Source organism: Gossypium hirsutum, chromosome D13 (genome assembly GCF_007990345.1).
Source record: "Gossypium hirsutum isolate 1008001.06 chromosome D13, Gossypium_hirsutum_v2.1, whole genome shotgun sequence".
In the NCBI taxonomy this organism is placed as follows: domain Eukaryota; kingdom Viridiplantae; phylum Streptophyta; class Magnoliopsida; order Malvales; family Malvaceae; genus Gossypium; species Gossypium hirsutum.
This window is the reverse complement of record NC_053449.1, coordinates 42,769,420-42,784,634: the sequence shown is the minus strand read 5'-3', so window position 1 is coordinate 42,784,634 and position 15,215 is coordinate 42,769,420. Positions and strand designations below refer to the sequence as shown.

General features: G+C 30.5%; 1 protein-coding gene across 1 annotated transcript; it reads left to right on the top strand.

The window, feature by feature from the left end:
* Window positions 1-10,483: 10,483 nt before the first annotated feature.
* On the top strand, window positions 10,484-14,866 carry LOC107918573 (transcription factor bHLH81). The gene is made up of 5 exons (XM_016848159.2): window positions 10,484-11,228; window positions 11,567-11,710; window positions 11,793-11,858; window positions 14,157-14,225; window positions 14,437-14,866. Exons 1-5 carry the CDS (start codon window positions 10,776-10,778, stop codon window positions 14,482-14,484), a joined length of 780 nt encoding a protein of 259 aa, XP_016703648.1. The 5' UTR covers window positions 10,484-10,775; the 3' UTR covers window positions 14,485-14,866.
* Window positions 14,867-15,215: the final 349 nt, after the last annotated feature.

Sequence of the window (15,215 nt, the reverse complement as noted above, 5' to 3'; positions counted from 1 at the left end):
ACTTACTAAGCTCAACTGAAGCTTACTTTGCTTCATTTTCTTGTTTCCTACAGTTATCATTTTGCGAAACTCAATGATCGAATCAATTTGAAGATCACACTATCCAACCACCTTTCTGGTAGATCTTGAAGATATTTTATTTCGATTATGTGGTATGTAATGGGAGTTGAATTGTGTATATATATGTGTGTGTGTGTGTGTGTGTGTGTGCGCTTCGTAAATGTAATTTGTATTTGTGATTACTCAAAGTTGTGGTCATTTTGGTATATTAATGCTATTGATCATGATATGAGCTTTGAATATGGTATTTGAGTTTGGTATGTGATGAAATGAGATAAGTATTTGGTAAGTTGGATTATGTTATGGAACAATAGGATAGATAAGATTTTGGTTGAAGCATAAGGCATAATGGTTTGATGTTTGATGTGGAAGTTATAAATATGTTATATGTATTGGTTCTTTTGGTGCATTTGGAACAAGTATAATAATCGATTGTTGCAGGTATGAAATAGATTGTTGCATGTATATGACCTAGGTAAGAATCGATTGTTGCATGTATATGGCTAAGGTAAGAATTGATTGTTGTATGCATAAGGTCTAGGTAAAAGTTTGAGTTAAATAACTTGATTGAAAAGGTTTATTTTTGTGCACATGGGCTAACACGCGATCTTCTGTCACACACAAGCAAGTGACACAACCATGTGCTCTGTATGATCACGGTGGTTTTGGTTAGACACAGTCTCAGTCTCTCACATGACTTGGTTACATGACTGTGTAAATGTTTGCAAGATTTTACATTTAGGTCCACAAGGGATCAGGTTGTTACACAGCCTGGCGACACGGTAATGTGACTTTGTTTTGCACGGTTTCAATGTGTGACATGATTTGGATACACGACCATGTGACCTAGCACTATACATCCTCAGCCTGTCACACGGCTTGGCCACACGATTATGTGACCCTGTTTTATGATTTTTCCCTAGTTGTATACAAGTTTGTAATTTAGTCCTTATTTGTATTCGGGGTTAACTTTAGAGCTTTTGTAAGCTCGATTAAGACTCGAAATTTTCTTTAATTCATAATAAATATGATTCAAGACTTGTATTTGTTGATTTATTGACTTTTTTATGTTAAGTGTATGTGATTGATCTTGTTAACTGTTGTAACAATCTGTAGCTCGGGTTCGACAATCGGACCGGGTAAGGAGTGTTACATTTAGCTTTTACATTTGAAAGCAAAAATTATTAAAATACCCTTATTTATATTAACTATTTAGAATTATACAAAAAATTAGATTGATTTATATTTTATGTAACATTATATTAAATTATTTAAACATTTATCATTATATTAAATTGTTTAAATATAATTTATTATTATATTTAAGTTTTTAAAATATTTTATGCATCATTAATTTTTCAAATAATCTATATTAATTACTTAAAAAGTATTTAAAATTTATACTTCATGTACCATGATATTAAATTATTTAAATATCATATAAATTAACTAATTTTTAACTTCCCACTATCATATCCAAAAAAGACATTTTAACCTTCAACCACAACTTTTGTTGGCAATGGAGAATACTAAAAATTAACAAATCATACTTTTTCATAACACTTTTCTATCACACTTTTTAAAAGCACTTCTGAAAAAGAATTTTTAATTGTAACAACAATGAAGAACTAGCCCTAAGCTAACTTGTACTTCTTTTTAGTACTTGACTAGCAACATTAAAATATGCTAAAGTGGCACTGACTACCAATAGCACAATAACATGTGACAGTATCACATTTTGGTACATGTAAAAATAAAAATATTTAGAATTTATAAAATAATTATAATTTTTTACATAGAGAATGAACCTAGACAAATGGTTGTCTAGGCTCATTTGAATCTGGACAACTAGTTGTCTAGGTTCATTCTAGACCTACTTTTTTTAGTATTTTTATATAGTTTTAATTTTTTACAGCATATCATATTTTTATGTTATTATTATTTTGAAATTTATAATATACAAAATCTGAAAAATAAAAATTTATAAATTTATAAAATTATTAAAATTATTATTTGACGTAGAAGGAACCTGGACAATTGGTTGTCCTTGAATCAGACAACCATTTGTTTAGATTCATTCCAAACATGTTTTTGAGTCATTTTATATATTTTATTTTTATAAAATATTATATTTTAATTTTTTTATTATAGAATTAAAAATATATAAAATATATTATATTTATAAAATATATTATTTCAGATCAAATTTTATAAAAATATATAAAATATTAGATTTTGTAAAATATATTTATCCAAATATATAAAATATAATTTATATAAAATATATAAGATCTAAAATGTATAAAAACATATGAATTTATAAAATATCAAATTTTATGTATTTTTAATGAATAACAATATAAAAAATGATGATTTATGAGAAATTAAAAATATATAAAATTATTAACAAAACATGTCTGGAATAGACAAATGGTTTTCCATGTTTAAAAGTATCTAGATAATTTGTTGTCCAGATTCATGAAGTGTAGTCCAAGAACCAAATTAAAAATGTATGCATTTTTTATTTTTTATATTTTAAATTTCAAAATAATAATATAAATCATTTTTGCCACATGTCACCATGCTATTGACTGTCAATGCCACGTCAATGTATTTTAACAGTGCTAGTCAAATACCTAAAGAAGTACTAAGTGGCTTACAATTTCTAAATTTAGGTACCAGTTAGGTCCAAAAAAAGTTTAGGTACCAAGTTGTCAAGCTTAGGAACCTCTGTATATATTAATTCTTGCATTTATTTGGAGTTTCCTATGTTTCACAAAACAATATACTCAAATTTTATTTTTCATTGAGGTTGAAATTATTTTAACTGTTAATGGCAAGAATGATTCAAATGAGACTGCATGTTTAAACAATAGTCTGGCTTTTACAAAGCCCTCAATCCCACAAAAAAGTATCATCTAATTTGAGAAAATTTGTGCTAAAAAATTATGCATTGAGTGAATTAATATTGAATAATAAAAAAATTATAAAAACTCAAAATAAAACAAATTGATTATTTTAAATTAATAAAATTAATTAAAATAAAATTAATTGGATATTTAAAATACAAAAAAAGTACATGTGATCTACCCCATATAAGTCATACATTAATTATTTTTGTTACTTCATAAAAAAACATTGCTAGTATATTGGTGTAATTTGTATAACGTTTAACAAGTTCAGGTATCTAATTAGACCAAAACAAAATATTAGGTACCAAATTAGGAAAAAGTGTAGTCCAAGAACCAAATTGGACAAAAAAATGGTCTAGGTACCAAATTAAAAAAAAAGTGCCAATTTCAAGTATCAAATGTTATATTAAGGCTTAAATACATTTAAAACTAGTATTATATTATAAGTATTAAAATAATATTTATATAAAATTATATAAGTAATATATTAATATTGTAATTTAAGACTACTATATATTTTAATAATTATTATTTTTGTAATACCCCGAAATTGGAATTAGAATTATTCAGGTTAGTTGGTTGGATCAGTGGTTCGGTGGGACTGTTAAGTTTATTTTTACGCTTTAGGAGAAAAATGAGTCTGTTGGTTTAGTAGCTAACTTTTTGGTAGCTTATCTTTTGTCTCGAGTTTGAGTCTATGTGTATGCAATGTGGGAATTGTTTTTTTTTTTGTATTTTTGGTAGTTAAATTTTGAAAGGGGTTTTGACAAGTTGGATATTGAATATTTTGTTTTGAAATCTATTTTAATAGTAATAATAAATAAATTTGAATGGTTTTGTTAGATATTAACTAAATTGTTAATTCCTTGCTTTTATTTTTTTTGTTAGTTAAGTTTTAAATTAAAAATAAATATATATATTCCAAAATTTGTTTCCACGTTTTTCCCACTTACTTTCTTTCTCTCAGATTCTCTCTCCTTCTCACGATAGTACTATTACAATGTGTTTGGTTGGGGGGAATGCATGCGTATTCCCCCTATGCAGCGGGCCCACTGCTAAACGGCCGTTTGGTTCGCTGTAAACCCATTCCGTGTGTAATCGGTTACCCCCTATGCAGTTATTGTACGTAATAACTATTACGCTCCCTCATCCACGATTGCCTAATACGTGTTTTCCCCTTTTCTGCTATTCCGTTTTTTGCCCTTGTCCTCAAGCTTTTGATTCTCCGACGCCTCCTTGCACAGGTAATTTCTTTTCCCTTCCACTCAGTCCGTCATTGATTAGAGTTTAGGGTTTCTTTGATTTTTTTCATTTTATCAAGAAGGAGGAACCGATTTGCTGTTGTATTTTAACTGTTCACTAACCCAAATCGATTTCCCTTTTCTTATTTCAGACACCTTCTTCATCGCATTCTTCCCCGATTTTGCATTCACCCGGTTAGTTTTCCAGAGGTTTTTCCAAAGTTTGTTTTGCATGTTCGATTGAAAGACATAATTTTAGGGCTAAATAGTTTGTTTCGGTTGTTGCCTGTATTGCATTATTTGTTTCGGTTATTTGTTTTGGTTCTTGCATGTATTGCATTATTTGTTTGAGTTAACCGATTTCCCTTTTCTCATTACAGGTTGTTGTTCATCGAACTCTTCCCCGATTTCCCTGGTTACAGGTTAGTTTTCCTCTCCAAGTAAAACTCCTCTGCGATTTGTGAAGAGAAACTTGAGAGGACGAATCTGCTCTCCATTGCTATTCCTACTTAACGCTTTCGATCTTTTGTTTTTGTTCTTTGGCATGCTAATGAGCTTTATGATTGTTTAGTTGTTGTTTGGCATACTTAATCTGCTCAAATTCCAAACAAATATTATTTGCGAAATTTTAGTTGTTGTTGCGTCTTGGTCTGTTTGGTCTGTTTATATTTTGTTGTTAGTAATGCTCTGCTCTTTTGGCTAGATTTGGTTCCAGTTTGCTTAGCTTAGGTGGAATGGTGTTGGGTTTGATAGATATCTTACATTTGATACATGGAAGATTGTTGTTTCTTTTCCTTTGTTATGTAATCCAAAGACTTTTAAGGCATGCAAGTATGTTATATGAAGTTGTTTAAGCTATGTTTATTATTTCATAGGTAGTAGTACAGAACCATTAGGTTCATTTTGGTTGCAATCAAAGTTAATAAGCTTAACTGCAGACTTGAGGCAGTGAGCAATTACGGCTTTATTTTCTAAGTGTATGCTAAGGGTATTCTAGTCATTTTAGTTTTTTCCATTATGCTATTACACCTCTATTCCATTCAACCAAACACAAGAATACTATTACGCCTCTATTCCATTACATTCAACCAAACAATTGATTTGCTATTACAATTCTATTCCATTAAGCCTCTATTCCAATACAGCGAACCAAACGTGCTGTTAGTGTTATTCTATCAATTTCGGGTTTTTGGGATCTTTATTGTTTTTGCATCATTTTTTTTATCTCATTTGTAAATTTGTTTTTGGTTTTCTTCCTTTATTTTCTCTATTGCTTTACTTGCCCTTTTGGTAGTTTTGTGTCGTCTATCCGGCTTTCGGTAGTTCTTCGATTTATTTGCTTGTCATAGTGTTGGAACGGTTTAGAGTAAGTATAGTCTCTTTTGTGATTTAAATTGTTTGCTTTGATTTCTTTGTTGGTTTAGGATTGGAATTATTAAAGATATTGTGCATTTTCTAAATTGAGTTTCAAATTGGTTGAGTTCAGTCGAATTAACTGGTTTCTCATGTTAGAATCACGTTCTAAGGTGTGTTTTTGAAACTAAATTATTTAGAGATTGAATTGATGCCAGATTTTACAATTTTCAACCAGTTTTGGTATGGTTTCGGGGCTACACGGGCAGCCACACGAGCGTGTGACCCTATTTTTGCAATTTTTATTTTTTGTTTGTAAATTGACTCGTTTTCAGCTTGGACTCGTGTGTGTATTTGTAATTATAGGATTAAATTTAACTGTTTGTTTAAGTGTTAATGTAATGTGATAAATGGATTTGAGATGTTACCTAGTAATTGAATACATGTATAACTGATTTTGAATTTGATCGACTGAATATTTGTATTTCTGTTTCTTTATGTTTGTTTGCATGTAGTGTGCATTTTTTCATTTTCATGAAAAAAATTTGAGATTTGGTTATGGAGAGAAGGAAGTCTGATTCGACGGTTTAACTACAAAATTTTGTTATAGCGGTAATACCGCAAAGTATATATACATATGTCAACTCAGTTGCATATTATCATTTGAGTGACTTAGTTCCACTATCATAGTGTGTAGGGTGGGTGGGCTTACAATAGTCTTTGTGGCGTGCAGGGTGGATGGGCCTATTGTAGCCCAATTGTAGTGTGCAATGTGGTCGGAGTGGTGTTTGGTTGGTTGGGTGCGATTTTGGTTCATTGCATTCATTACATAACTAAGTGTATGTTTGTCTAAAGGAATGTTGGAATAATATAATTGTGTTCTGTTGTTAATGTAAAAATTTTGTAAATTGGATTACCGGTTTGAGATTTTCGTTTGTTATTTATATACATATACTTTTCTGAAATATTCGTTGTGTTACTCCGTCTTTTGCCATTTGCTTATGTTGTAGACTCACACTGAGCTTGTGTAGCTCATCCCCTTAGTTTTTCTTCCTTTTAGGTAATTTCCACGTTTTGAAGTTGGACTCGACAGCCAGAGGCCTCAGATTGATATGTTTTGAATTAATCTAATAAAGTTTTTCTTCAATTTTTAATAATTGAACTATTTTGGATTGTAAATATTTTATATGAACTGTGGTATAAATTTTATTTTGGACTCTCGTACAGCATTATTTGAGGTGGACTTTAGAAACTACAGATTTTATACTGAATTTAAATTTTGGAAGTTCATACGTGGTTTTTACGAAAACGAAAATAATATGAATTTTTGAGACCGTGATATTTTAAACGCTCCAACTTTGAAATGTCAAATCTACGAATTTTGAATCACAGTCAAACGACGGATTTTTAGCTACAACGATATTATCTTTAAATTTTGAGAGACGATTCGTTATATCTGAAATGTATTCAAAATGTTTTAGAAAATATCCATTTTAAATTTTAACGACAATTAAAACCATTTTTTTATCATGTAAATTAAGTTTATATCGGATTTTCGTTACACATGAAAAGGAAAAAGATTTTCGATAGAAATTTTTGTACTTAAAATTGTGTTTTGTTTTGAGTCATTTCGGTGGCCAATGTGACCTCCAGGATTCGATCAAAATTTCTGGGACCAAATTTTGGGTGTTACAATTTTGGTAATGATATTTTACCGTTGTTTTATTATAATTGCAGATAAATAATATTTATAAATAAACCTCTTTCGATAAATTATATTAAAAATTCAAAATAATGCACCATAAAGATTTTATACTTTATTAATAAATATAGTTTACTTCAAAATTTTATAAGATATTAATAACAATATAAATGAAATATAATTTTTTGGTATTATTAGTATCCATTTTACGATTTATGTTAAGAATTCGTGGATGTCCATTCTAACAATGTCGTTATTAAATATCATTAAAAATACAATGTTCCTTATCACTACAATAACACTTGTTAATAAATAAAATATTATTTATAATAAGAGTAAAATTATTGTATTATTTACGTATTTTAACCCCAACTTACATGACGAAACAATCTTTATTTAAAAAAAAGCAAATTAATGCTATTACTTGGGCTTTATTTATAAAAATAATATTAAAAAATAATTAAATACAAAAGTGGGGTGGAAAAAAATTAATTATGAAAATAGGGTGTTTACAACAATAAATTTGAGTGCTGCTTGACAAATTAGAACTACAACTTTCAGCTTTTTTTTCATATCAAACCCTTTTTTTTTCTTTTACCAAAGAAAAAAACATTAAAAGCTTGGAAGTGAGACATTAGCTACAAAAAAAGTGAGGCATTAATGGTTAGGGGTTGGGATCACAACTTTAATCTTTTTTTTCTATCAGTCTTTTTTTATATTTACTGGTGTTGCTAATGTGTCAGGCGACACCACAAACTTTTTTCTTTCACCTATTTTTTTTTTTAAAATCATCAATGCCGCCAACATGTCAGGTAACACCTAAAATTACTGTAACAAACATCCTATTTTCATAATTAATTTGTTCTCTACCCCATTTTTGTATTTAATTAATTTATTTTTATAAAAAATCCCTATTATTTATGGTAAATAGTAACATATGTAGCCTAAATCCTCCACTAAATAATGAAAAAAAAAAACTAATCAATATATATTAGATAAAAGTACAAAATAGTTCATTCATTAAAACTTTACTGTCAAAAACTTATTTTAATGTTTTATATATAAGCCATTATAACAAAATTTACTCTTGATTTTTATATTTTTATTCAATTTGGCTTGTACTTTCTTTTCTATTTGGAACATATTTACCTTCAAATTTTCATTTCTGCTGTAATATAATATTATTAAATAATTTAAATACTATAAAAAATCATCAATAGTGTATTAGATTAATTATCTATAATCTATAACACAGGCTTACTGTAGATATAAGGCCTTAAGCTTGACACTTTTTTTTTGGGTTATGGCCTGTGGGACGATGGGGTTAGAGAAGAAAGAGGAAAGAAAGGAGAAAAAGGAGGGAAAAAAAGGAAAAAGAAAATTGTTTGAGTTATTTTTAAGGTTTAAATATGCCAAAAGTATTTATATTTTAAGTTAGAATTTAGTCTATATATTCTTATTTTCAGAAGTTTAGTTTTTTTTTAATTTAAAATTCAAGTACAATATTAATTTTTTTTTGTTAAATTGATTGGTGTGACATTTTAAAATATAAAAAAATACTCACTTGATAGCAAATTAACTAAAAAAATGATATTGTAATAAACTTAAATTTAATAAAATAATCTTAACATTGGTAACCATTGGACCTGAATTTTGAAATCTGAAAAGTAAATGGACTAAATTCTTAGAAATAAAAGTATAAAGACTAAATTCTAAATTTGAGAAGAGTACATGAACCCATGACATATAATAATAACCTATTTTTAAATATGTTTAGAATACTATAAATTTGTTGTTGTAAATATATATTTTATGCATTAATAATTTACAGTTTTTTGACATAACCATTTTATTCGTATTGTGTTTGTTTTATTTTGTAAGTATTTATCTTATGTTGTCTTTAAATCATGCATTAATTATTTAATGTTTTGCTTAGTTTATTATCATGATTCAATTTAAAGGAAAAATATGCGTTCATGCTCTTAATTTTTAATGATTTTTTACATTATTTAAATCATTTATCTTAGTAATTGAAATTTAGAGAATGTATTTTATTATTTTAATTTTAATGTTAATTTTTTTATTTAAATAGATTAGTCTACTCATTAAACATAATGTCATGGTTCTTTTTTTTTTATAAAAACCAAACAAAATAATCACATTAATATATCAAAAACTAACAGAATCTTTGCGAATAGTTGTAGACCTTTATTTTTGTCAAAAGCCATCTTGGTAATGGGTCAACTTCTATGTTCTCTTCTCTAGGAATATATTCAAATTTTCATTGACCCATTTCCAATAAAAGCTGTTGAATATGTCTGATAAGTGTGGAACAAAATGTAATTGAGAATGATTCTTGAATGGCCTAAAGAACCTCCATACTATCCGTTCGAATCAACACTTTGTCACATTGCTTACTTTGTAGTAATGTCAAGCCGTCTAGAATACTCCATAACTTAGCATTGAAGGCAGCGCACTGTCTCAACCTTTTGTTAAACTCAAGAATCCACCCCCATGGTGATCCCTCCACACTCCCTCGACAATGACAACCCCCGAGTCTTGACAACGCCATTGTATTGTACTTTTCTCAATCCCAATTTATTTCATAGTTTGCATAAGGTTTAACTACAAAATTGACCCTCAAATTATATCACTTTTCTCACTTAGGTACTTGAAAATTTTATTTGGTCAAATATGGTATTTGAATTATCAATTTTGTCTCATTTTACTCCAAAACGTACGATGTTCAATAAAAACATACTATATGGTATGTTCTTATTGTTTGGTAATGTGTTTTTAGGTAAAATGAGAAAAAAATAGATATCTAAGTAAAAAACTGTAATAAAATTTGGAGGTGAGCTTAAATTTAAATTATGTACCTAAAAAATAAAACATAATTAAATAATTCTTATTTAATATAATTAGAATCTAGTTATATATAAAAGGAGGATACAAAGGGCACTAAAATTGACACATTAAAAGTTTGTTATCAAATCTACAGTGGACATTGGGTGAAATTGCCTCCGCCTCCTTAATTTTGCCACATCTAGCAACATATTTTCTAACCAAAAAAAGATATAATATTTCACACAAACCTACCCACGCATTATTAAGCCGTATATTCCACGTGCATGCTTTTCTGAAATGTATTGGCCCGTGACTGTCACGTGAAATGCCTGCATCTGAAACGGACTTTACTTTCCAGAGGTTACGGTGAAGAGGAGGTCTGATCTGAAAGAAAATGATGAGGTTGCAGTTTCTGGCCTTACATGTTCCCTTTTTTGATAGAACCAACTTTGCCACCGTTGGATCTCTCTTTTCCGAAACATTTTGGTTCTAATCGAACGGCTCAAAATCATTTAAATGAAAAAGAACTTGCAAAAAATAAGCTATGTTAGGGCATATCCCACAGCGAAAAAGGGAAAGCTGCTGAACAGGAAACCAAAAAGAAAAAAGGAGAGTTTTTCATAGCACAAAGCTAACTCCTCAAGCTGAACAAAGAAGCAGATGAAACCGACGCCTGGCGGCAGTAGCAGCTCTAGTGGCGGTGGCGCTGAAGGGAGTCGAGCTGGACTCGCCCGTTTCCGCTCAGCGCCAGCCACTTGGTTAGAAGCCCTTCTCGAGGAAGAAGAAGAGGACCCTTTGAAGCCTAGCCAGTGCTTGACTCAGCTACTAACTGGAAATTCAACCTCAACACCCACCATTCGAAATTCATTGCTTTTTCCCAACTCAGCCTATCCATCTGGGTTGTTTGAGCCTTCTGGTTTCCAGAGGCAAAACAGTTCTCCAGCTGATTTTCCTGGGAATAATCCTGCTGCTTCCTCTGATGCCTACTTCTCTAACTTTGGAGTTGTTGCAAATTATGACTATTTATCGCCAACTATGGATGTTTCCCCCTCGAGTAAGAGGGCTAGCGAGCTTGATACGCAATTCCCACCAACAAAGTTCCATTCTCAGTTGGTAAGACTAAGAGATAGCCATACTAATATTATATTTCAACTTCCACAGCTTGTTAGTTTTTCTATTATATGGATTTTGAATACTTCTGTTTTTTGTTTTTGCCGTCTTTGAATTGCCTGTGAAAGGATAGATATTGATCGTCATCTTATTATATTCTTTTTAGTCTTCTTTTAATGTTTTAGGCTTTACTATTTCTTTTCAAAGCTGACCAACTAATGGCCATACATTTTTAGCCAAAAAGGAAAGGATAAATTTACTCTTTTGAGCAAAAATATATATGGTTGAATCCCCATTTTTTTTTTTACAATACCCTTTGTTTTCCTTCTATTTTTGGGTAGAAAGGAGAGCCAAGTGATCAGATTTCTGGTGGGATATCTAATCTTATAGATGTAGATATGGAGAAACTTTTGGAGGATTCGGTACCTTGCAGGGTCCGTGCGAAGCGAGGGTGTGCTACTCATCCTCGAAGTATTGCAGAAAGGGTAATTGTATTCATTTGCTGATAATTAAGAAGTAAAATGGTGTTTATGTTTAGTTCTAACTATCCATGACTATTTTTGTTAGGTTCGGAGAACACGGATTAGCGATCGCATTAGAAAGCTTCAGGAGCTTGTCCCCAACATGGATAAGGTAGGCTACATCTTGAGATCTATTTTAATCGGAAAATTCAAGTTCAGTATGTAGCTATCATTCTACAAAAGGACTTTCTAACCTTATTAATGTTTCATCCTAATTAAGTTTAATGCGAAATGTATTGATTTGTCTGACTGGCTACAAGAGACATAAATGAGATTGAAGAACAACTATATATCAATAGAGATTGGATAATTTCGGTAGAATGGGCATTTGTAGCTTATAGCGACACTTAAAGCACTATTTCTCTATATCTAGTATATAGTTCCCAGTTTTATATGTTTAACTGGCTAAGTTTTTTATTAGAGAACTAGTTCAACTTGGAGGATGTCGGTTATTTGCAGCCTTAGGCTTTAAGTGTGGGGCTGGCCGCCCCAGTACTTGTCATGTTTGTAACCAGGATTTTATTACTATAAGTAAATGAAGTAATTAATCATGGGGTGGCCATTATCCTATTTTTAGTGACAAATATCCTCTGTGTTTGTAAGAAAAGAGAAGGAATTTGTCAAAATTTCAGGGTCCTAAAGGTTCATGGAAACACATTAGAAAAGAGATGAAACTCTAGTTCCTTTGGAAATGGTTGCTTAATGTTCAACTGTGGGATGTGGTTGGTACTTCTTCTGCTGATGGTTCTGATAGAGCTTGAGTGCCTATTAAAAGCAAAGAGATGTGTTTGATTCATGGTTATATATAAAAAGTTGCTTTTTTATCAATAGAAAGATTTATATCAACTCCATAATTGTAGGGGGAAAGAAGAGTTATTTTGGTGGAGGAAAGGCATTTGAAAGATCTCTCTCTTAGATTGAAATAAAAAAACTTGCGATATGGATTCATACTTTGTTATGCTCAGATCTTTAAGCGATTTAAGTTGATCAATGTTTTTCCCCCATTAGCGTTACTGTTTATCATATAAGGCATAAGCCAAATGGAATTGGCATGCTTAGGGTGCAACGGAACTTTATATCCATAACCTCTAATTTGAGTAAAACTGTAGTACTTCATATTTTCTTGGCTGTCCTATAAATTTATGTTCAGGTGAACATTATATCATGCATAATCTTCTAATGTTAAAGCAAGATATATTCATGTATTATTTTAACTTTTTATGAAGTAGGAGGAATTTCTGTGGATTTCAGAAACGATGACATTTCTGTTAATACTACTTGATGTAATGTCTCAATAGAAATTTTCTAGATTTATTGATGAGTTCACTATCTAGTAGTTACAAAGTTGAAGTTGGTAAGTGTTAAAACTTAAATATGATAGTTATGTCTTTTCCTATTAGCTTAAGCTTTATTTGGTTTCCCAAATTTAACATAGTATCAGAGTTTCAAGTTCGAATCATAACAACCGCTTTCCTCCCTCAGTATTTCTTCACCCAGTGTTTTGTTGTTCATCAAGCTATTTGTTATTGTTCACTTTTCTTCTACACTTGGGTTCATATGCCTGCAGTTTCATGTAGAAACTTAAATATAATAGTCGTGCCCTTTGCTATAAGCTTAAGCTTTTGTCTAAAATTGATCAATCGAGCTTAACAAGAAGTATGAGGTTTTATAGTGTCACAAGATGAGGCTCCTAAACACAAATTGGGACTAAGTGGATTAAGATTTTATGAGTTGCATACATTCTCAATTAACTCAGCTTGTCACGGTTTGGACCATTTAATGATGGGCTAAAACAAGAGCAAATACAATAAAGCATTATAAGAAAAAAACAGAAGTCTAATATTAGAAATGTTTACCATGTCAATTATTAGAGGATTCAAGATCATACCATTTTTTAAGTTGCTTTCATCTAGCTATGTATTAGCAAATGTCTTGAAAATTTTGTCACTTCTTCATCTTAGCAGATTAAAAGGTATCCCTGAAAAGCTTTGAGACTATGATTTCTATTTCTAACAAGGTGAAGGCCATTGTGACAAGTTGTCTTCATTTTCCTTATCTTCTCTTTTCTTATTTAAGTAATGAGTGGGAAAATATTAGTTTGTTGTTATTAATCTTGACATAACATGGGAGCTTTCATAAAATGGCTTAGTGCAAATAACACTGCTAAGTGACTGCTAATTTAATTCTCTCTATTCGACTTGGATTTGTCTAAGATTTTTGCGTTAAATAAAATATCTCGCCTTAGGTAAAATAAGTTCACCGATACATGCCGTCTATCTCAAATCATCTGAACCTTGGAAATGAAAAATGATCTGATTTGTCTAAAATGTCAATGTTGAATATATCTTTCAAAGATTATTGAAAATTGTATCTTACACTACTTAACTTTGTAATTTCTTTCTACTATCAGCAAACCAACACGGCAGACATGCTGGAAGAAGCGGTGGAGTATGTTAAACATCTTCAAAGGCAGATTCAGGTACTCCTTTATTAAATTTGTCTGAAAAAGTAATTATCCATTTGATTTCAAGGGATTAGTGGATTTAAAGTTTTAGAAATACATGCAACTTCCCCTGCCCGTTGTTAAATCGTAACAAAGTGAGAAAAGAGGCAACACTGTGTTATATGAGTGGTGCTGCAGTAAAAGAAGAAAAAAAAGATAGGGTACTGAGAAACCTGGATGTTCGCAGGAACTCACAGAGCATCAAAAGAGATGCAAATGCAAAGCTAAAGATTGATCGACTACCAAGAGCTTTTAGTGTAAACCGTCTCGCCTACAGTGATAAAGTTGGGTGGTATATCCACACTGTAATTACTAGATTTACCACCTACGATGTTGCATTCTTCAGCATGCAATACCTAGATGTGGCTGCTTCTGAAGCTAACTATAGACCTCATATCAGGACCTCTGCTTTGCTTTGCCTAGTACTGCTCCTGGAAGATCAATTGGTATAATTGTACTTGTACAATATTGACGTAGACTATAAATATTTTTTTATTAACTATATAGCTATAATATATATATATACCATTTTTAATTAAGATATTTGTTTCTCCATAATTCATATTGTATATCTAGATAATTGTATTCAATGAAATTCTCTATTTACGTTTTAAGAATCGGTGAGGATCTGTGTTCGAGGTTTCAGATATTTGTTGTTGACCTGGGAATGGCATGATACCAGGAAAAGAAATTGCTTGCTTTGTATGGTGATTTTTTTACAAATTCAGATGATAACAATGGCTGTCATTTTATTTTCGTCTTCGTATGTTTTTTTGTTCTCCGAAAACCTAATCTCTAACACTTAAGTATTACACAAGGATGTGTTTAATATGTGTGTCTTTGGAAGAAAATATATATGTTTGAATATCCACATCGACCAAGAATAATTTAAGAGAAGAAGTGGTGGTACATGGAACGGTAGAGGATCTAAACTCTTATTTTAATTATTTGATAATTAGAGATCAT